At 38.2% G+C, this 24,524-nt stretch overlaps 1 protein-coding gene across 1 annotated transcript in view; it reads right to left on the reverse strand.

The window, feature by feature from the left end:
• The window catches only part of mrpl1 (mitochondrial ribosomal protein L1), a 74,359-nt gene that overhangs the window by 38,396 nt on the left and 11,439 nt on the right, over nt 1–24,524 (reverse strand). Inside the window, exons 3-5 of the mRNA XM_069926776.1 lie at nt 22,422–22,692; nt 19,795–19,878; nt 18,886–18,957 (exon numbers count right to left, since the gene is read on the reverse strand). Of these exons, the coding sequence (XP_069782877.1) occupies nt 18,886–18,957; nt 19,795–19,878; nt 22,422–22,692 (427 nt within the window). The remainder of the gene's footprint in view (nt 1–18,885; nt 18,958–19,794; nt 19,879–22,421; nt 22,693–24,524) is intronic.

A 24,524-nucleotide genomic window follows, 5' to 3' on the forward strand; every position in this document is an offset into this window, starting at 1 on the left:
AAAAGTTATATCTTTATTTTTGGGAACATTAGTGGGTCATAATGGCGACTAATGTTAAAAAATACTACAGAAGAAATTACCTTTTAAAAGTGCTGAAGAATTGAGGCCTACCTGTTCAATTGAAGCCACGGTATTGTCGTTTGGAACCTCCAAGGCACAGAGAACTCCTGCCAGGCTGAGTATTACACCGGCGCCGACCTTGTCTCCACAAGATGGCGCCGGCATGATGATGAGCTCGGCCAGAGTCGATCCGCACATTTGCGATGTTGGGCGCGCGGACGACCCGGTTGAGAGAAGAGCCCTTGAGCCCGGGCTGCCGTCAGGTGGGCCGGGGACGAGCAGAATGGCGTTGGAAGCTGCCTCTGCGCAGTCCTTGGCCTTGCCGGGCTTGCGCAGTGCTTTAAAGGTCCATGAACTACTGGTCCATGTGTGGGCTGTGGGGGAGCCCGAGCGGCAGCATCCCGACTACAAACCCGCAGCCGCACTGGGAAGGGCACGACAACACTGGAAGAAGAGGAAGACTTACCTTTAACGAGCAGTTCACAGGAACAACTGGAGATGGAGTCTAGAGAAGGTAGGCCTCAAAATGTGGAACTGGAATCTGGAATGGAGTCAGTTTGCACAGTCTTGGAAGGGATTGCCTATCAAATGGACAATATGTTTAAACAAATGACTCAAGGATTTCTGGATGTGACAACTAAAATATCTCATATGACTGAAGATATACCTACAGTTAAGAGGGATATCAGTAAATGTATTAAATCAGTGGATACAGTGCAAGAAATTTAAAAAAAAATTGAAACAGCTTTTTCTGAGTGTAAAATTCAAGTTGAATGTAACAAGGAAAAAATAGAGAAAGTGAAAGATTCGTTTGTGGATTGGGGAATCCAGAAGAAAGACACTGAAAAAAAGTTTATTCATTGGAAAATCAAAGTCGGAGAAACAATGTAAAAATTGTGGGTCTTCCAGAAGACATTGAAGGATCTGATCCAATAAAATTTTTCAAGAGTTGGATTCCCGAGGTGTTGGGTAAAGAGTTTTTCTTGGGTGGTCTAGTATTGGAGAGGGCACATAGAGCGTTACGAAAGAAACCGTTACCGGGACAACCGCCATGAGCAGTCTTAGTTCGGTGCCTGAACTATCAAGATAGAGAAATGATACTACGGTGGGCCGGACAGAAGGCCCGACAAAGTCAATCTCCAATGATGACTCAAAATAACAGAGCATTTTTTTTATACAGATTTGAGTCAAGAAATTATTAGGCGTCGATGGGAATTTAATTCGGCTAAAGAAGTACTGTGGCGGAAGGGTTATAAATTTGTTTTTTGATATCCTGCTGTGTTAAAAGTCTTTTATGGCAACTTTCAATCTCAATTTTTTGAGAATGATCATGATGCATTAATTTTTGCTAATTCATTACCGGGTTTACGTGGACATGGAAGAGTTTCGCCACCGTCACCTAAAAAGAGGGGAAATGGAAATGGAAAGAAAGAGGTTTTAACACAAAGTCTTATTGACATTGAAGATATGGAACAATCATTGGGAATGGAATCATTGGGTTGAATATACTTACAGTACTGGATTGCATTGATGTGAATTATGTATTTCTGGCTGGTGGGGGGGGGGGGCTGGATAGTCATCTGCCACTAGTGGGGTTTACCACACCCAGTTTTTTAGGGCGTTACTACCTTTGGGTAGTTTTTTTGGGGAGGATAATTAAAAAAAATTTTTATATATATTTTCTTTTAAAAAAATATTTAGGGGAGGCAGAGTGGTTTTAAGTTACTAGAAGGGGAGCGATATTTTGTAGTGTGATTATATTGTTGTTTACAAGGATGCCTAATTTGAAATTTGCAACTTTTAATGTTCAGGGGTTAAATAACCTGATTAAGCGAAAGCGAGTTTTGGCTTATATTAAGAAAATGAAAACTGATATTGCCTTTTTACAAGAAACACATTTGACTGAAAAAGAACATTTGAAATTGAAGAGAGATTGGGTTGGGCATGTGTTTTTTTCTTCATTTAATTCTAAGGCAAGGGGTATAGCAATTTTAATTCATAAGAATTTGCCTTTTGAATTGCAAACTATGAAAGGGAATGCTGGAAGTGTTTTAAGGGTGAATTGTAAAATTTTTACTGAATCTTGGACTTTCTTTAATGTTTATGCACCTAACGTGGACGATGAGTGTTTTATTTTGGATGCTTTTTTGTTATTAAATAAAGCTAATGAAAATATTTTAGTTGGGGGAGATATTAAATGTGTCTTGGATCCTTTGTTGGATAGATCCCCAAAAAGTATAAAGAAATCAAAGATGGCAATACAAATTGGGACTTGATGAAGGATTTTTCCTTTTACTCATCTCGACATTATTCATTTTCTAGAATAGATTATTTTTTAGTATCAGCACATTTACAAGGAAGGGTACTACAGGCGGAATATAAAAGCAAGGTTATATCAGATCATTCTTTATTTTTTTTTCTTGTGCAAGTTCAAAAGTGGTTCGTTCATCTTATAGATGGAGATTTAACACAATGTTGTTGAAAAAACCAGAGTTCTTTACCTTTGTTGAAAAAAATTACTTTCTTTTTGTCTGAGAATGCTAATTCAGTAGAAAATCATTTTGTGTTATGGGATGTATTAAAATCTTATTTAAGAGGACAGATTATTAGCTATATCACTAAAGTTAAGAAGCAGTATATGGCAAAGTTTAGAATTAGAAAAGCAAATTGATGAATTGGAGAAGGAATTTCAGAAGGAAGTGACAGAAGATTAAAAAAAGTGGCTTTGACTAAACTGAAATTGCGTTATAATACATTGCAGACTTATTAATTTGAATGATTAATTAATCGATCTAAGCAGCATTATTATGAATTGGGTGAGAAGGCACACAAGGTACTTGCATGGCAGTTAAAGATGGAACAGGTTTCACAGACTATTAATGCTGTAAAAAAGAATTCACAGTTACCTATAAACCTCAGGAAATTAATGACCAGTTTTATTCATTTTATAAAATATTATATACTTCTGAGGAGAAACAGGATAGTGGTTCTATTGATTCTTATTTATCTAAGTTAACGTCATCGGCATTAGAAGAGGAGGATGTTACGGATCTGGAAGCTCCGTTTACAGAATTAGAGAGTAAGGTGGCTATGTTGGAAATGCCCAATGGGAAGTCACCAGGTGATGATGGGTTTTCGGTGGAATTTTATAAAACTTTTTATGAAGATTTATCTTCAGTGTTTGAGGAGGTATTACAACAAGTGACTGAACAGCATGAGTTACCAGAATCTTGCTCTAGTGCTTTAATTACTGTAATCCTGAAAAACAATAGAGACCCGTTGAATGTGTCTTCGTATAGACCCATTTCTTTATTGAATGTCAATTATAAAATTATAGCAAAAGTGTTAGCAAATCGACTTGCCAAGTATTTACCTAAATTGATACATGTTGATCAAACAGGTTTTATTAAAAATAGAAATGCTTCAGATAATATTCTTCAATTGATTAGTTTGATCAATGCATATCGACAGCAGCCCAACCATCCAATGGTGGTTGCGCTTGATGCGGAAAAAGCCTTTGACAGGGTCGAATGGGTTTTTTATTTAAAATATTGGAGAAGTTCAAATTTGTCCCTTTTTTTTTTATTGGTTGGGTTAAAGCTTTATATACGAACCCGACTGCTAGGGTAGTGACAAATGGTCAAGTTTCATCATCGTTTAAACTGACATGTTCAACTCGACAAGGCTGTCTATTGTCACCAGTTCTGTTTGCATTGGCTATTGAACGGTTAGCTCAAACAATAAGGCAGAATGAACAGATAAGAGGGATGAGAGTTAAGGATGAAGAGTATAAGATTAATTTATTTGCAGATGATGTTTTGATATATTTAACAAACCCAGAACAATCATTGCCACATTTGCGGGAATGTTTATTACAATATGGAACATTATCTGGATATAAAGTTAACTGGGACAAGAGTGAAATTTTGCCAGTCGGAGAAGGAGATTACTCAGAGTATAAAAACATTATAAATCTGAAATGGTCTGATAAAATTAAATATTTAGGAATAATTGTAAATACTGAGTATCAATCTTTAAACAAGTTAAATTATGTTCCATTATTTAAAAAAATTAAAGCAGATTTAATTAAGTGGAAAGATCTTCTGTTAACTTTAATTGGTTGAGTTAATTGTATTAAGATGAATACTTTTCCTTGTATTCAATATTTATTTCAATCAATACAGTGTTCTCTTTCAAAGGGTTTTTTTTCAGGATTTAAATAAAGTTACGAGAGAATTTTTATGCAAAGGTAAATTACCGCAGGTAGCATTATATAAACTTACTTGGAAGTATGCGTTAGGTGGGCTTCAATTACCCCATTCTCAAAGTTATTATGAAGCAGCCTAGTTGAAATTTATTAGTAGTCTGATGGATTTGGACCATCTCCCGAGTTGGTCTAAAGTTGAGATGGCTTGTATTTCTGAAGTCGAGTTGTATCAATTTATATTTCAATGGAATGTAAATTTGTTGAGGGAATATAATATGCCAATATTAAAACTTCTATTAAAGCTATGGATTAAAAAAAAGATCTTAGGATCAAAAGGTAAATTGTCAATTTTAACCCCATTATATAATAATCAGCTTATTTCTTTTTCAATGTTTAATAGTCATTTAAAGAGCTGGGATTCTAAGGGTATAAAAACGTTACAGGATTGTTTTGTACAAGGACAGTTTATTTCTTTTAATCAATTGAAAGAGCGTTTTGATATTGCTGAAAATTCTTTATATGTTTATTATCAACTTTGAGCTTTGGTGAAAAATATGTTTGGTAGAGAGATGATTTTACCTGTATTGATGGAATTCGAGTCTTTGATTTCTTCTATACCAAAATGGGGTTATATCTCTGTTATGTACCAACTATTACAAGACAATATGGATAAGCCGGAATGGGAGAAGTCTAAGCTTAAATGGGAAAATGATTTAGCTTTTGTTTTTCCTGAAGACTAAAGGGCAGATACGTGTCATGATAGTGTTACTAAATTGACGAATGTGCAGTATGGAATGGTTAATTATAACTTTCTACATCAGTTGTATTTAACCCCATAGAAATTGAAAAAATATGGTTTTAGTAATTCGGATTCTTGTTTTAGATGTGGTGTATGTACTGGAACTTTTTTACATGCTGTTTGGTCTTGTGTGCATGTATAATCATTCTGGGATGAAATTAAGTTAATTTTGGAAAAATTATATAATTTTAAGTTACCATTAGATCCATCTATTTTTTTTAATGGGTTATATGATTCCTTTAAAGGGATTAGGGTTGGATAAATTTCAAATTGCATTTATATATTTAGCATTGTCTGTAGCTCGAAAATGTGTAGCAAAAACATGGCAAGATTGATATAATGCGATGGCAAAATGAAATGAAAGCTTGTATTGTTATGGAAAAAATTACATATAATCTGCATGACAATTATTCTTTTTTTGTTAATAAATAGTTACCATATTTGGAATATATGCATTTAGATATATTTTGATTTATTATATATATTCTTAGTTTCTGTTTATATATTTTTAGCTCTCCTTAAGAGAGCTGGCTGACTGGGTGGGGAATTTAATTTAATTTTTTTTTAAATTATTATTATTTTCTTTTTGTTTTTTTTTATAAATATATATATATATATTTTTTTCATATAAAGTTTTCTTTTTTTTTTTTTTTTTTAATTTTTTATTTTTCACACCATAAATCACAATAGCCATGATATACACTTTTTCTTTTCCACACATTTACAGTGACTTTTTCTCCCTCCCCCCTCCCTCCTCCCAAGCCACCCCCCCATCCCTCCCCCCTCTCATCCATTTTAGTTATACAATCTAGGTTGCATTAATTCAGTTAGACAATGTTGTCATTCAACAAAAATACACCAGAAATTCTACTGAGTCCATTTTTTTCTTCTCTTCTCCTTCCATCAACTTAGGTAATGTTTGTTCCCGGTAGGTTTTCGCTATTGTATTTAATGTAAGGCTCCCATACTTGTTCGAATATTTCAATATTATTTCTTAAACTATATGTTATTTTTTCTAATGGAATACATTTATTCATTTCTATATACCATTGTTGTATTTTCAAATTATCTTCCAATTTCCAGGTTGACATAATACATTTTTTTGCTACAGCTAGGGCTATCTTAACAAATCTTTTTTGTGCATCCTCCAAGTCAATTCCAAATTCTTTATTTTTTATGTTACTTAGGAGAAAGATCTCTGGATTCTTTGGTATATTGTTTTCTGTTATTTTATTTAATATCTGATTGAGATCATCCCAAAATTTTTCTACTCTCTCACATGTCCAGATTGCATGAATTGTTGTTCCCCTTTCTTTTTTACATCGAAAACATCTATCAGATACTGTTGGGTCCCATTTATTTAACTTTTGCGGTGTAATGTATAGTCTGTGTAACCAATTATATTGTATCATACGCAGCCTCGTATTTATTGTATTTCTCATCGTTCCAGAGCATAACTTCTCCCATGTTTCCTTTTTTATCTTTATATTTAAATCTTGTTCCCATTTTTGTTTAGTTTTACCATTTGTTTCCTCATTTTCCTTTTCTTGCAGTTTAATATACATATTTTTTATAAATCTTTTGATTAACATTGTATCTGTAATCACATATTCAAGGTTACTTCCCTCTGGTAAACTCAAGTTGCTTCCTAATTTATCTTTCAAGTAGGATCTCAGTTGGTAATATGCCAGCGCTGTATCTCCCGTTATATTGTACTTATCTCTCATTTGTTCAAAGGATAAGAATCTACTTCCTGAAAAACAATTTTCTATCCTTTTAATCCCTTTTTTTTCCCATTTTCTAAAGGCAAGGTTGTCTATTGTAAAAGGGAGTAGCTTATTTTGCGTCAATATTAGTTTTGGTATTTGGTAATTTATTTTATTTCTTTCTACATGTATCTTCTTCCATATATTGAGGAGATGGTGTAATACTGGAGAAGTTCTATGTTGTACCAATTTTTCGTCCCATTTATATAATATGTGTTCCGGTATCTTTTCCCCTATTTTATCTAATTCTAGTCTCGTCCAGTCTGGTTTTTCCCTTGTTTGATAAAAATCTGATAGGTACCTTAATTGTGCGGCTCTATAATAATTTTTGAAGTTTGGCAATTGTAAGCCTCCTTGTTTATACCATTCTGTTAATTTGTCTAGTGCTATCCTCGGTTTCCCCCCTCTCCATAAAAATCTCCTTATTATTTTCTTTAATTCTTTGAAGAATTTTTCTGTCAGTTGTATTGGCAATGCCTGAAATAAGTATAGTATCCTTGGAAAAATGTTCATTTTAATACAGTTTATCCTTCCTATCAGTGTTAGTGGTAGCTCTTTCCAATGCTCTAAATCGTCCTGTAGTTTTTTCATTAGTGGATTGTAATTGAGTTTATATAATTGGCCTAGATTTTTGTTTATTTGCACACCTAGGTATCTTATTGCCTGCGTTTGCCATCTGAATGGGGATTCCTCCTTAAATTTTGCGAAATCCGCGTTATTCATAGGCATTGCTTCACTTTTATTTACGTTTATCTTGTATCCCGACACTTCTCCATATTCCTTCAATTTCTTATATAGTTCTTTTATTGATAGTTCTGGTTCTGTTAAGTACACTATCACATCATCCGCAAACAGACTGATTTTATATTCCCTGTCTTTTATTTTTATTCCTTTTATATTATTATCTCTTCTTATCGATTCTGCTAGTGGTTCTATAGCTAGCGCAAACAATAATGGTGATAGTGGGCATCCCTGCCGCGTTGACCTGCTTAAGTTAAATTGCTTTGATACATGTCCATTTACTGTCACTTTCGCTAACGGTCCCTTATATAATGCTTTAATCCAATTAATATACTTCTCCGGTAAACTGAATTTTTGCAATACTTTGAACAAGTAATTCCACTCTACTCTGTCGAAGGCCTTCTCTGCGTCTAAAGCAACTGCTACTGCCGGTGCTTTATTTCCTTCTACTGCATGAATTAAGTTAATAAATTTACAAATATTGTCTGTTGTGCGTCTTTTTTTGATAAATCCAGTTTGGTCTAAATTTACCATTTTCGGTACCTGTTCTGCTAATCTGTTCGCTAATAGTTTAGCTATTATCTTATAATCTGTGTTTAGCAAAGATATTGGTCTATATGACGCTGGTGAGAGTGGATCTTTCCCTTGTTTTAGTATCACTGTAATTATTGCTGTTTTACATGAATCTGGTAAGTTTTGTGTCTCATCAATCTGGTTGATTACATCCAGGAGGGGCGGTATTATTAGGTCTTTAAATGTTTTGTAGAATTCTATTGGGAGTCCATCCTCTCCTGGTGTCTTATTATTTGGTAAATTTTTTATTATCTCTTGTATTTCTACTGTTCCAAATGGTTCTGTTAATTTATTTTGTTCCTCTATTTGTAGTTTTGGTAGTTCAATTTTAGTCAAAAATTCATCTATTTTCCCTTCTTTCCCTTCGTTTTCGGTTCGGTATAATTGTTCATAGAATTCTCTGAAGTTTTCCTTAATTTCTTTTGGATTATATGTAATTTGTTTGTCTTTTTTCCTTGTTGCCAATACCGTTTTCTTAGTTTGCTCTGTCTTAAGCTGCCATGCTAGGATTTTGTGTGTTTTTTCCCCTAGTTCATAATATTTCTGTTTTGTCTTCATTATATTCTTCTCCACCTTATATGTTTGTAATGTTTCATATTTTATTTTTTTATCCGCCAATTCTCTTCTTTTGGTTGTATCTTCCTTTATTGCTAATTTTTTTTCTATGTTTATTATTTCCCTTTCCAACTGCTCTGTTTCCTGATTATAGTCCTTCTTCATCTTGGTTGCATAACTTATTATTTGCCCTCTAATGAATGCTTTCATTGCGTCCCATAGTATAAACTTATCTTCCACTGATTCCGTATTTACTTCAAAGTACATTTTTAATTGTTTTTCAATAAATTCTCTAAAATCCTGTCTTTTAAGTAGCATGGGGTTTAATCTCCATCTATACATTCTTGGAGGGATGTCTTCTAGCTCTATTGCCAATAACAGGGGTGAGTGGTCCGATAATAGTCTAGCTTTATATTCCGTTTTCCTAACTCTCCCTTGCATATAAAGTTTTCTTTATGGAATGTATTCTGTATTACTACTAATGATTCTTCAAATAAATAAAGTTTAATAAAAAGGTTACCTCAAGCCCGAAATGTCAGTTATGCAATTTTCTCTTTGCTATACAGTATAAAAAACACTATTTGACTTGCTGAGTTTCTCCAGCATTGTGCTTTTACTTTAACAATAGTATTGGCAGACTTTATGTTTTGCATCTTGTATGCTGACATCTATCGCACATACACTGTTCATCTGCCAACTCTTGTTCCCTATTACTAATTCGCCAGTGTACAAAATTTGCAATTTTGTATAGCCTCTCTGCTGTCTTTGAATTGTCTGCCACAGTCACCTCATTCTCCCATTCAAATCTTCTAAAAACGTAGAACACGATAGCACAGTACAGGCCTTTCAGCCCTCAATATGCCAATCTATCTATTCATAACAAAAATACGAAACCTTTCTAACCCCGTAACTTTTCCTTCACACGTGATGTCTAAAAGTCTTAAATACCCCTATCGTTTCAGCCTAGAGGGATTGGATGTCCATGAAGTGATTGGCTGCTCTTCTACTTCCCCAGATCTTCACCACTCTTCAGTTTCTGTCTGTGCGCAGGAAGGAGTAGCAGTCAGGTTGTCTGACTTTCCAAAGTGGAATAGAGCGATCAGAATCCTCAGTGTACTGAAGGCTAAGTGAGCGTTTGATCCAGGCAAAAATCATTAGTGGTGGTAGTTTAGTAGTACCTTCTTTAAGCTGGCCTGATTTATGTCTCCAGCAATGATTGAGAAGGTATCAGGATAATTGAACATGGCAAATAGATCTTCCAGTGCTGGCTTAACATGTAGACAGATGGAGACTTTAGTCAGGCCAATGGAAGAGAATGGTTGCCACTTCAGTCCCCATATACCAGGTAAGGGAAACAGTCTTGAGACAGGATCACACCATTTAAGCACCATGAAGAGTTAACCATGGAGCACACACATCGCCTCTTCATTTACCCGAGGATGCCATCTTGTCCATGCAATGTTGGGAGAAACCTTCGGGCTGAATCCGTAGAGTTGGGATGAGCCAGGTCTCTGTGAAGCAGAGTGTGCAGCGATTCCGGATGTCCCTTTAGTACAGCAATCAGGCCCTCAATTTGATTCTCCAGAGAATGTCAAAGGGCTGAAATGATACTGGATGGGGAGTGTGGGAGGGAGTGTGAGTTGTTGTGATGCAGCTCCCTACTATTCAATCTTATTTGAAGTTCACTTCAATGACGATTACCAAGCTTCCTTGTGCTGCATTTACTGACCTAGTGTGCTGGTATCTTCTTTAAGTGACTTAAAAGTCTTTTCTTTGCCCCAGGCTTTGCTTGATAAATTGTTGCCTTTGCTGGATGCACTGAAACAGTTAAGACCACATACCTGGCAGCATCCTGAAAATCTGTTCAAACCAACTGGCTGGAGTTTTTATAGACAATTTCAATGCCTCGCTGCAAAAGGACATCCATCATTCCGATGGAGAGAAACACATGTCTGCTGACGCTAAGATTGTTCCTCCAGCATTTCTGTGTTTTTATCCATCATCCTGATGCCCAAGAATAGCAAGGTGAACTTTCTCAGCAATGGGCAGCCGGTGGCCCTGACTACTACTGTGAAGTTCTTCAAGGATGTTTTGGAAGAGCATCAACTTCTGTCTCAGGAAGAACCTGGACCCATTTAAAATTGCCCATCATGATAATGTCAACAACACACGCTTTCTCATAGTGATTGATCAATGAGAGAACAGGAACGCCGACATAAGGCTGTTGCTCATTGACTACAGCTTGGTGTTCAACACCATCACTCCAGCAAAACTTACAAACTCTATTCCTCTCCCTACAACTTCCTCATCTGCAAACACCATGTGCAGATTGACCACATCACCACGCTGACCAAAAAGGGCCCCCAAGGCTGCGTGCTCAGTCCTTTACTTCATTTCCCATGCACCCATGATTGGGTAGCTGTCCAGCTACAAAACAATCCTCCCATCCGCTTATGGCACCACCATTATGAATCAGATGACCAGATAGAAATCGACAATCTAGTTAGGTGGTGCCAGAACAACAATCTTGCCCTCAGCATCACCAAGGCCAAGCTTATTGTTCAACTGAAGAAAGAGATCCCAAGGTACGATGCAGCTAACTGCATTGATGGGCCCCCGAGGTGGAGAGGGTCAGAACCATCAAGTTCCTGAGAATCCATACGACAGAAGACCATTCCTGGAGCCAGCACGTCGAGGCACCCTGAAGAAGGCACACCATCATCTCAATTTCCTCTGGAGTCTGAGGAGATTGGGCAGGTCATCAAATTTCTACAGGTGCACTGTGGAAAGTATGCTGCTGCCGAGTTGCATCGCGGCCTGGTTTGGTGATTCAATGCCCAGGATATCAGAAGTCTGCAGAAGATAATAAAAAATAGCCAGGTCCATTGCAAGGTCTGACTCTCATCCATTGAAGACATTTATGTGAGGCACTACCTTAAGGAGGATGCCAACATTCTAAATGGCCCCCGTCACCCTGGTCACAACCTCTGTATTGACAGAGCTACCCTACCTCCCCCCCCCACCACTCTAGTTCCCCAATCAATCCTCAGCTTTTTCATCTCTTCAGCCCATGGCTATTGGCCAATGCTCATCCCCTTGCCCCTTCTTCCACCTCCCCCTACCTTTTTATTCACGCACCTGCCATCTTTTTGCTCACATCTTGACAAAAGGCTCAGTCCCAAAATGTTGGTCATCTTTGCCTCCAATGGAGGCTGCAGCACCTATTGAGTTTCTCCAGCAATTTTATGGATTTACTCTTCTCACTTCAACCAGAAGCCTGAAAAGCAACACCTCTTGGTTCAAGAGCAGCTGTTTGATTCTTGAACCTCCCCATTACAACAGTCAAGGACTGCTACGAAAGCACAAAGGGACTACATGCTCTATCACAAGCCAATTTTTTGCACAAGAATTACTGTGATGATGTCATGTATTTGTACCTTTTAATTCAATTAAGCTTACTAATTTCAGTGCATAGGTACATGGTATAATATGATGATGAACACATTATTTTTGGGACTAGTGACCATAATGCTGTAGGCTTCAGGGTAATTGTGGAAAAGGATAGGCCTGAGGGTTGAGAATCTAAACTGGAAATAGACCAATTTTGAGGAAATGAGAAAGGATCGAGAAAGCGTGGATTTGGACAGGATGATTTCTGGCAAGGATGTGTTCAGTAACTGAAGGTATTGTCAAAGGAGAAATTTTAAGAGTATAATATGCATTAAAGGGAAAGTTAACAGGCATACTTGTTGCAATTCACCATCAGGGTTCTCTTTATCCTTTTGTATAGCCTTAGTTTTATATTTAATTTGTTTAACATCTTCATAGACTGAAGCAGTCTCTCCAAATCTTGTCTGTCCTTGTTCTACAACACTTGCTAATTCACCACTGAAATCAATCATCTCACTCGAACTTGACATTCTGACCTTGCTTGAAGGATCTGTTTTCTTTAGCCCAACGCCATCTTCACCAGCCGAAAGGTTGGTCACACTCGCTGCCACTCCCAGCAACTCAACTCTCTGACAGGCCTTAGTTGTCACTCCAGATCTGGGACTTCTCTGCGTCAGAGGCCTCTTCTCATATCCAGGAACACCTTCATCAGCTCCAGCAACAACCGTTCCTTTCTTCAAAGGCATTTTAAAAAGTAAATGGACTGTTCTTATCTTCTTCCTTTGTATTTTAATCTCTTTACTTTAGCTAAATAATCACTTTCTTCTATTTTCCCAGGAGGTTTATGATCCCACGTCCTACGCGTCTCATGACAGGCATATTTGAGATATACTGGCGATCTGGTTATCGGCAACATGGACCAAATGAGGTATTTGTGGAGTAAAATAAAGAAAAAACAAGAAGGAAATCAGCAAGGCTAAAAGAAGACACGAGGTTGTTTTGGCAGACAATGTGAAGGAAATCCCATGGGTTTCTACAGGTATATTAAGAGCAAAAAAATAGTAAGGGACAACATTGGTCCCCTTGAAGATCAGAGTAGTCAGCTAAGTATGGAGCCAGAAGAGATGGGAGACATCTTAAATCTTTTTTTGCATCTGTATTTACTCCAGGAACAGGCACAGAGTCCAGGGAAGTAAGAAAAACAAGCAGTGAGGTCATGGAACCTACACATATGCAAGAGGAGGAGGTGCTTCGTGTCTTAAAGCAAATAAGAGTGGATAAATCCCCAGGGCTGATAAGATAATCCTTCAAACCTTGATAGAAGCTAGTGTAGAAATTGCAGGTGCCCAGGGAAAAATATTTAAAATGACCTCAGCCACGGGTGTCATGCCAGAGGATTGGAGGGCAGCTCATGCTTTTCCATTGTTTAAAAAAGGCTCCCAAAGAAACCCAGGAAATTATGGACTGGCGAGCCTGATGGGAATTGGAGGTAAATTATTGGAAAGTGCCCAAAGAGATCAGATATTCAAGTATATGGATAGCCAGGGACTGATTGAGCATAGTCAACGTGGCTTTGTGCATGGTAGGCTAACCAATCTTTTTTTTTTATATATTTTTCACACCATAAATCACATTAGCCATGATATACACTATTTCTTTTTCACACATATACAGTGACTTTTTCTCCCCCCCCACTTTCCTCCCAAACCACCCCCCCACCCCCCCCTCATCCATTTTAGGTATACAATCTAGGTTGCATTAAGCCAGTCAGACAATGTTGTCATTCAACAAAATTACACCAGAAATTCTACTGAGTCCATTCTTTTCTTTCCTTCTCCTTCCATCAACTTAGGTAATGTTTGTCCCCGGTAGGTTTTCGCTATTGTATTTAATGTAAGGCTCCTATACTTGTTCGAATATTTCAATATTATTTCTTAACCAATATGTTATTTTTTCTAATGGAATACATTTATTCATTTAAATTTAGTAGTTTCTTCCTTTTTAATTTGGTTATGTATTCCATTAATATTTAAAGACATATAGTTCAGCGTAGCCCTTTTATATTTTGTTTATCTTCTCTTTCCGTTTTTCCATCATTACCTTTCCTCCTTTTCCATTTCTGTTTTCTTATTTTCAACTCTTTATAAGACAACATTCCTACAACATCCAACATTTTCCTTATTCTCCTATTTCTATCTTATTTATCCCCAATCTCCCCTTCACCTCCTGAGTTGTCCTTTATCCCTTGTCGGACAACCACATCTCCCCTCTCCATTTGGATTTGCGAATCCACTCGCAAGCATCAACTGATTTTGCAGTGACCGCTATTTCCCCCCACCCCGCCTCCCCCAGAAAAGATTTCACTTTTCATATGTCACAAAGGTCACTCTTTTAATTCCCTCCTTATTCTCTCTATTCCATTACCTTCCCTTATTAATTCTTGTCTATACTATCTATATTTTCCTCTAAGTACAGATACATTCATGTATGCTCATTGTCTCTATTCACTCTTATACCTCTTTACCCGCATACATATCAATCGTGATCATTTTTACTCTCATTACCCATCTTCATCCCTCAGTCTATTTTTGTCTTTACCCACATACATATCAATCGTGATCAATTTAACTCTCATTACCCGTCTTCCTCCCTCAGTCTATTTTTGTAATTGTTCTGCAAATTTTCGTGCTTCTTCTGGATCCAAGAATAGTCTGTTTTGTTGTCCTGGAATAAATATTTTCAATACCGCTGGATGCTTTAGTATAAATTTATACCCTTTCTTCCATAAAATCGCCGTTGCTGTATTGAACTCTTTTCTCTTCTTTAGGAGTTCAAAACTTATATCTGGATAAATGAAGATTTTTTGCCCTTTATACTCCAGTGGTTTGTTGCTCTCTCTTACTTTTTCCATTGTCTTCTCCAGTACCTTTTCTCTTGTAGTATATCTTAGGAATTTTACTACAATAGATCTTGGTTTTTGTTGTGGTTGTGGTTTAGAGGCCAATACTCTATGTGCCCTTTCTATTTCCAATTCTTGCTGTAGTTCTGGACATCCTAGGGTCTTAGGGATCCACTCTTTTATAAACTCCCTCATATTCTTGCCTTCTTCATCTTCCTTAAGGCCCACTATCTTTATGTTATTTCTTCTGTTATGGTTTTCCATTGTATCTATTTTTTGAGCTAGTAGTTCTTGTGTCTCTTTAGTTTTTTTATTAGATTTCTCCAATTTCTTTTTTAAGTCTTCTACCTCCATTTCTGCTGCTACTGCCCGCTCTTCCATCTTGTCCATTTTCTTTCCCATTTCTGTTAAGGTCATCTCCATTTTATTTATTTTCTCTTCTGTGTTGTTTATTCTTTTTCTTAAATCCTTAAATTCCTGTGTTTGCCATTCTTTAAATGACTCCATGTATCCTTTAATAAGAGCAAGTATATCCTTTACCTTGCCTTTCTTTTCTTCTTCTATTTCACCATACTCTTCCTCTTCTTCTTCCTCTGGGTTGACCATCTGTTGTTTCTTTGTTGCCCTTTCCTCCTCTTCTTTCTTGTTTCTATTGTCTTCTGTGGTCTCTTCTTGCTGCAGGTGTTCTGCAGCTGTCGTTGCCGGCTGTGGAGATCGACTCCCCAGCTGGTCCCCCCTCCCGTCGGTGTGTTTTTTTTCATGCGCGGTTGCGCACTTTTACTCGGCTCTGCGAGCCATTTTTGTAGTCCATTATTTACCGACCTGAGGGAGCGGGTTTCTCTCTCCGCAGCGGGCCTCTTCGGACAGGTAAGGCCTTCACCTTTTTCCTCCTTTGTCTTCTCTTCCTCTCTTCTTACCGTTGCTTTCGACTTTTCTTTTTTTGTCGCCATCTTCTTTCCACCTTTATACTCACTTTTCTGTAACTTTTATTTCTGTGCCTTTGTGTTTTCTCTTATTTTTCCCGACTTTTCTGGAGAGGGCTGGAGTTCACCGTCCGGCCACTACTCCATCACGTGACTCCTCCTTAGGCTAACCAATCTTGTAGAATTTTTCAAGTTACCAGGAAAGTTGATGAAGGAAAGGCTGTGGATGTTGACTGTATGACCTTAACGAGGCCTTTGAAAACGTTGTACCTGGGAGATTAGTCACGAAGGTTCAGACACTCGGTATTCATGGTGAGGCAGAAAACTGGATTCAACATTGACTACATGGGAGAAGCCAGAGAGTGGAAGTGGATGATTTCTTCTCAGACGAGAGGCCTGTGAATAGAGGCCTGAGGTGTGCCTCAGGGATCAGTCTTGGAACATTGTTGCTTGTCATCTATATCAATGACCTGGATGATCATGTGGCGAATTGGATCAACAAGTTTGCAGATGACACCAAGATTGGAGGCATTTTGGACAGCAAGGAAGGCTTTCAAAGCTTGCAGAAGGATGTGGATCAGCTGGAAAAATAGGCTGAAAAATGCAGAACAAGTGTGAGGTGTTGCATTTTGTAATGAACCAAGGTCGGACAAATATGGTAAATGGTACTGCACTGAGGAATGCAGTGGAGGAAAGGGATCTGGAAACACAGATACATAATTCTCTGAAAGTGGTGTCATAGGTAGATATGGTAGAAAAGAGAGCTTTTGGCAAATCAGCCTTCATAAATCAAAGTATTGAGTATAGGAGTTTGGGATGTTATGGTAAAGTTGTTTTTGATATTGGTGAAGCCAAATTTGGAGAACCGTGTGCAGCTTTGGTCATCTAATTTTAGGAAGTAATCAATACGTTAGAAAGAGTGCAGAGAAGATTTACGAGGATGTTGCTGGGACTTCAGGAGCTGAATTACAGGGAAAGCTTAGTACTTTATTCCCTGGAGGATAGAAGAATGAGGAGAGATTGACAGAGGTATACAAAATTATGAATGGAAAAGGTAGAGTGAATGCAACTAGGCTTTTTCCACTGAAGGTAGGTGAGATACAAAACAGAGAACATGGGTAAGGGCAAAAGGGGAAAGTTTTGGGAAATAATTTGGGAGAACTTCTTCACAGATAGATTGGAGGAAGTGTGGAATGAACTGCCAGATGAAGTGTTGAATGAGGGCTCAATTTACATATTTATGAAGAATTTGGACAGGTACATGGATGGGAGGAGTATGGAGGGCTGTGGACTGTGTAAGTCAGTGGAACCCAGCAGAATAGTTCGGCATAGACTTGAAGGGCCTTTTTTTCTGTGCTGTTAAGTTCAATGGTTCTCAGCTTTGCTGATAGGATGGTGTTAAATACGAGTTGTTAAGTGTTCTTGTGGACTACTTAACCCAATGCAGAATGGAAGGCCAGTCAGACGGCATCTGCTGTTGACCCGTTATAGATGAATTGAAGTGGGTCCAGGTCCTTCCAGGGACGAGAGTGGATTTGCTCCATCAGCAATCTTTTGAAACACTTCATTGTGGGTGATGCAGGAGGCATCATCCGATAGTCTTTGAGGAAGGTCACCTTGATCTTCTCGATAGATGTATGTCCTTTTTTCGCAGTTTGAAAAAGGACTAAAATTTCCACCCATTTGATTTGTGTAGGTTTTCAGAATAGAGCCAAGTACAACAGGACACTTTCTTAAGATTGACCCTCATGAGGTTTTTTTTTTATATAATCACCCTCAAAAATGATGTGCACTTATCAGCGTGAAAAGTTGTTTTCCCTTTGGAAGTATTAAAAAGCTACCTTAACTTTCAAATTCATGAAGGAGTGCACAGTGAACATTTTTAATACCCTTGCAAAAAGACCAGTTTGTGGTTATGATCAGGACTTAGTCATTGCAGCAGCACTGATTCCCATCCCAAGCATTCTGTCCTGTTGAAATCACAGCAAATTACAAGTTTAGTGCACTGTCCTCTCCATCTTGTTTATTCGAAGAGCCGCAGGACAAAATAAATAACAATATTAAATACAACGACTGATTTAGGTGCTGAATGAATCCTTCAACAGGAATGCAGTAGAATGAATCACAAGGGATTTGAGGGATAAACACACTGGGTTCATAATGTTTAAACATTAATTGCAGTTTTATTTGGTTGTGCCTTGAGGGGCAGTGACTGATACTTTTTTTTTTTATTTAGAGTGACAGCTGTGACTCATCATGCAAGTGCATTTCTCGAGCAAAGCAGAGCACTACAACATCCATGTTCTCTCCAAATCTCAAAGGACCTCAAGTAATGGATCCACGACGAAAAGATGATAATGGAATGAACAGAGGCAAGGAGTGTGAATGACTGCTGTTAAACCAAAAAAAAATGCACTGATCATGCTGGTTGACAATGGCAAGATCGTCTCTCCTGCTCTTCACAAGCGAGACACTGGTCAACACAAGCCAGAGGTGGTCTGCTGCAGTCACAGCTCTTGATGCAGGAGATAAAGATTTATAACCAACGTTTCACAGGGTCCACAGAAGATAAAGATTTAAAACCAAAGTTTCACAGAGTCCACAGGAGATAAAGATTTATAACCAACGTTTCGGGCCTGAGCCCCTCTTCAAGGTAAATGGCATATACTAGTACAATTTTTCTCCAGAACTACTGCATCCTCGCCATGAATAACTTTCACCAAGAAAATTCAAGGAAGGAGGACCGGCTACAAAGAGGCCCTAATAATCCGCAAACTATGAAAGTTCTGGAAACTGCTGCTTTGTGCTGTGCTCTTCGTTTCCATTAATATGGGGCAAGGTACACTGTGCCATTCTAAAAATAAATCACCACATTTAATAAACTTCATGAATATTTTAAACATGCTGTTAGGAATATTTTTGACTCACTTTCAACTGTGAAAAATATGTTCAATTTTGTCACAAGTACATACTCTTTGAAGAAGCTCCATTCCACCTACGACATCTGCTCCATGCTGCTGAGCTACAGTAACTACTTCTGGATTCTGCAGGGAAGAAAACAACATTTCAGATAAACGCTGGCGAAAAGGACTGGAAATTTTCAGCAGGTGCAGAAGCAGGAACAATATTAAATTTTAGCTTAAAGACGGTCAAAAAAAAACACAAGAGTTCAGACAACAGGTCTTTGACCCAAAACATTTAATTCTATTTCTCTTTCCACGGATCTGCCAAGTGTTTCCAGCATTTTCTATTTTTATTTTAACATCTGCAGATTTTATAAAATAGATCCTAAAAGAGGACACTCATTTTGAGGTTAACGCAGAGCCAAGAAGACAAAATCAATAACAGAGTAAATATAATTAATGTTGTTCATTTTTAATTGGATAGCCATCCAAATTGCTGCTTCACATCAGTCAGATAAACAAATTCTGCATGGATGCAAACTAAATAAGACCAGAAATGCTCAATTTTCCATTTTAATTGCTTCCCCTCTCTCATCCATCACAAAATCAAGTACAGGGGTGGCCAACCTTTTAAGTTAGACATACAGCATAGTAACAGGCCATTTTGGCCCACGAGTACGTACCGCGGGTTTAGGTTAATCGGGTGCAAATTGGGCAAAACGGTCTCATGGGCTGAAATGGCCTGTTACCATGCTGTAGGTCTATATTTAAAATTAAAAGGTTGGTCACCCCAGCTCTAGTACATTGCAGTCAATGGACAGACCGACCATGGCTTCGGCAATGTCGGAAACCTCATCCAGATTTTTTTTTCTATTTTCTATATATACTCACCATCTGTAAAAATGACCAAGAATTTGGAGCATCCTCAGTTGCAAAGGTACTTCTGAAACTAATGAAAATTAAACAATTTTCACTCACCTCTGTGAACACAACCACGCTGTTGGGCTTTGTCGTAAAAGCATAAGGCAACTGTACAACTCTGACGAATGGATCCACTTTTTTCTGAGATACAAGAAACGTTTCTCATCATGAACAACATGCCAGAAAGTATAATTATTTATTATTTAATAAGTGATGATGTGGGCATTTCTGTTGTAATTAATGTAGACCATTGGTCCAAGGGAAAATGAGGGAGGCAAAATGGGGTAAGAAAATTTAAGTAGAAAAATATCAATTCTGAACCACTTGTTTTCAATTTGCTATCACAAAGCAGATTGCAGTTTAATGTTTATTTCATTTCAATTTAAAAAAATAATTTAGAGTCGCACAAGCCCAAGTCACGCAAATACACCAAATATCCTACCAACTCCATATGTGTTTTTTTTTTTGAGGTTGGGAGGAAACTGGAGCACCCGGAGGAAGCCCATATCAGTCACAGGGAGAACATGCAAACACCTTATAGACAGCACCCGATTCCAATCCAGATTGACGATGGTGTAATAGCATTGCACTAGGTGTTACACTAACCTTAGGTAAAACACAGGATTCTGTTGACGTCGTGGTTAAGTGAAAAAAAAACAACACACACCAATGCTGGAGAAACTCAGCAGGTCAATCAGTGCCTTTATGTAGCAAAGGTAAAGATCCATCACCAACGTTTCGGGCTTGAGCCATTTATCCAGGATGACGCATCTTTACCATTGCTGCATAAAGGCACTGTTTGACCTGATGAGTTTCTCCAGCATTTGTGTGCTGTTGCAGTAATCTTGCTGCTCAATTGGCTTCACCCTGCAGTTGGAAGCCAAGAAATGAACGTGTGCAAAATGCGTGCGATTTTGGGAGTGCAATTTTATTTTAACGGTTTTTTTTTGTTTAAAATTAGCATTTTATATCCAATGGATAACAGTTTTAGTGAAAAAGGAAAACAAACCAAATATTAACAGGCTTGATTTATTCAGTGTATCAGGGCTAAAAATTTAATAAAAGAACAGATTCCGATTGTAGGAAATGTACCACAAGTTACTCACATGCCAAGAATTATTTCAAGGGAAATTCTGATGATCCCGTACCCAATCACTGGGAAATGCAGATAGCTTGGCATCTGGATCATCACACGATGGGGTTGCTGCGCTCCCTCCTCTGCTGAATCCATCAGGGACTCAACCCTTGCCTCCTTGTCCACTCAGCCACTTGTTTCCCATTGAACCTGGTTCTGTTTTTTAACCCCCCCTGACTCCACCCAACCTCCAAAATTGACAATTTAACTTTTAAAAAAAACAAGTAAACTTAAGAGTTTTGGATTAGCAATTAAATCGTATCTGATAATCCAAAAAACTTAAAAAAAAATTAAATCCCTAAAAAGGCCTCCCATGAAACCCAATTAACATTCCAACCCCATCTGCTTTGGAGGATGGGAAGAAACCAGAGCAGCTGGAGAAAACTCACACAGGTCACAGGAAGAAGATAAAAATTCTTTACAGACAGCACCCAATTTGGATCTGCGTCACTGGCACTGTAATTAGTGCTGTGCTAACGGCTACACTAATTTGTTAGTCCAGTACCAAAGACTGAAGTACACTGGATTAACAAAGTTTAACAACAGTGTATAGAATTTATATCCAAATGAAAGATCTGAAAAATAGTGCATCCACTGTATACACCTGCGTACAAGAGGACTCTTGTACAAGGTGACACTCCCCCCACCCCACCCCCAAATTTCCACCAACAATGTATGTTTTGAGCTATACTTGCTGTATAAAACTACCCCAAGTCTGGCACTTACCTCTGACCAGTGGAGTGATACTGCCAGGCACATTTAATATACCAATTCACGATATTTTAAAAGCAAATCACTCAGTAAAGGTTTAAATTTTATAAGCATTTTTTTAAAAATAAACCACCATTGGCTCCTTTAACAGGCCAATTAAAGCCTGTATGGACCCGACAGCAGTCAGATTGGGGGGATGGACCCTGCGGGGAGTGCTGAGGCTTTGCTGCTAAGGTTCGGATTTTATACTTGGCGCAGGGGGAAATGCTGAGACTTTGCTGAGACGGTTTGGATTTTAAACTTGGCGACCCCTGGTTTTGGAGTGAAATTGTTAAAGTTCAGGACCGTCTTGTACGCCAGCATATATGGTACTAATAAGGTCTGAAGCTTAACAATCAGTGATGCTGCCTCACAGCTTCTGGGATTGGGCTTGATCCTGAGCCTGTGTCGAGTTTGAGTGTTCTTGCCATTTCTGTGCGAGTTTCCTCCGCGTGTTATTGTTTCTTCCCATATCCCAGTGAGGTCCTGGCAGATTAATAGCAAAAAGATGGGGATTGCTCTTGCAAGAGAAAGATATGCATCTCAAAGGGCAACAGGGGAAAGAGAAAGGGGCAGAGTTCTATTGAGATTGCTCAGGTGGGATCTGACACAGCTGATGGAAGTGAAGGCATCCTTGTGCCAGAACAAGTAAAAGCTCAGACAACTATTTGAATACAATAATAAAGAAACAGAGGACCTTAACTGATTATGCTCAAACAACATATTAAAAGCAGCAAATTAGGCTATTCCTTTATGTTTATACACACTACAATTTAAAGCAGATACTTGTGAACATCACCTTCTTTTCCAGTTTCATGTCAAGCCTCAAATCAATGTAAACAGGCTGCTTTGGGTATGTAAAATCTAACTGTTGAAATTTCTTCAGAGAGTCGATTGCTGTCTCAATGTCCAACACTGGTTTTGCATAATTCTGGACCCAGTAAACATCGTCAATTGGATCCAAGGCTGTCAAACAATCTTTTTTAAATTGGTTGTATGAATCAGTCTTTTTCACGATTTTAGGTTTGAGGCTTTCTTTCTTCGGATCCTTCTGTACTTTTTTGGAAGCTCTATTATATCAGAATTTAAAAAAAATTGGGAAATAATGCAGTAAGATCATGCAGAAAATTAGTTCATACAAATAGAAAAGGCCCAAAGTGTTTTAGTGAATGAATTACATTTGAATTCTCTGAGCATGATATGACAGGCAAGGGAGGAGCCATTTATAACATGCAAACTCAATGTGAACATTGATTTTTGTCATGGAGTGAGCCAGATCAAATTAGGCAAAACTCCTTTCCTTAAATTGTTTCACAGTCATCTGAGAGGACAAGACCTTTGGCTAATGTCTCTTACAGCAGTGAAATTCTAGTTTACAGTTTTGTACTTAAGTTTTTGAATGCGATGGACTTGAACCCATTATTCCAGGTTCAAAGCTCGAGCACCAGCAATGCTGCCTCAGCTAACAGTTTCACATTTAGATTGTGCTTCTCAATACCATAACACGCTGCCTTTGCAACTTAAGTGAGAAAAGCATTCGATTATACAAAACAAGAAAACTCAAAAATTGGAGGATTCTTTTTGCAGTTTTTGCTTTATCCAAAGGAATGACTTGACAAAGTGTCAAAAATTACTTTGCCTCTTTTTGTTGGGAAAGAGACATAGGGAAAGGAGTATCAGGGTCGGTACCTTCCCAGACAGTGAGAATGCTGAAAAAAAAACTGTTCACACTAACCATCCTTAGAACCACATTTGGCCTCTCTAGACTGTGGTGACCATCATTCCATGAGTCCCATTGACCTGCTCCCATTCCATAAACCCTCCAGACCTCTCCCATCCATGTATTTATCCAATTCATTCTTAAAATTTAAGACCAAGCCTGCATTCACCACATCGGATGGCAGCTCATTCCACACTCCCACCACTCTGAGTGAAGAACTTTCCCCTAAACCTTTCCCCTTTCACCTTAAAACTATGACCTCTCGTGCTGACGTCACAGGAGTAACCGGGTCAGCCATTTTGTTGTTCCAGCTGCCGGTCAACACATCCTGGGTAAGTTTAACTAGGTTCCCTGACTACCTCTGAGGTAGGGCAGGGACCCAGTTGACTTTGGACGATGCTGACTGGGTCGGACCCTTTCAAGTTGCCTTGTGTGACAGAATATTTAGAGGAGGTTTGGGAGGAATTGTTAGAGCAGCTTGCACACACACATTGTGAGGCACAGAATATTTGCAGGACTTTTGCAGAATGCTTTTTGCAGGAGGCAACAAAGTATAGACAGCAGCTTGCCTGGGAGACCATGTGATCTTTGCAGGCAGAGGAGAACAGTTTTGCTCTCAGAGAGGGAGGGTGTGAAACAGAGAGAGGAGACAAAAATCAGTTCCAGAAGGACAAGCTGGCAAACTTTGGAAGGCTGTCTAGTCAAAGAAGGAGATTGGTGGTCTGAAAGATGACCTGAAAGAAAGAGGATCATCTGGAGAACCCTGAAGGGGGCAAGTTTCTGATTGAGAAGGAATCAGTTGTGGATGCCCTGGGAAAGGAATCTCTCTCTGAAAACCAGCAAGAACCCTCCTGAGTGGTAACCATTTGTCTGTTAAGCACCAAAGACTGGTGAACTTTGTTAATGCTAACTTCTGTGCACAGTACAAGAATTGCCTGCAACCAGTGAGATTGGACTGTGATCCAAAGAACTTTTTAAATCTTAATATACATCACACACCTGTGCTTAGTATTGGGCGAGGGCGGATTAAGTCGTTAGGGAGGTTAAGTAATAAGTTAAAGTTTAATTCTGTTTTCTTGTTCAAATATAATTAAAAACAACTTTTGTTTAAGTAACCCTGTGTTGCTGGTTTTTGGGGTCCTCTGGACTTGTGTGGGGTGCTAACCGGGCAAATTGCCTGGT

Source organism: Narcine bancroftii, chromosome 3 (genome assembly GCF_036971445.1).
Source record: "Narcine bancroftii isolate sNarBan1 chromosome 3, sNarBan1.hap1, whole genome shotgun sequence".
Lineage (NCBI taxonomy): Eukaryota > Metazoa > Chordata > Chondrichthyes > Torpediniformes > Narcinidae > Narcine > Narcine bancroftii.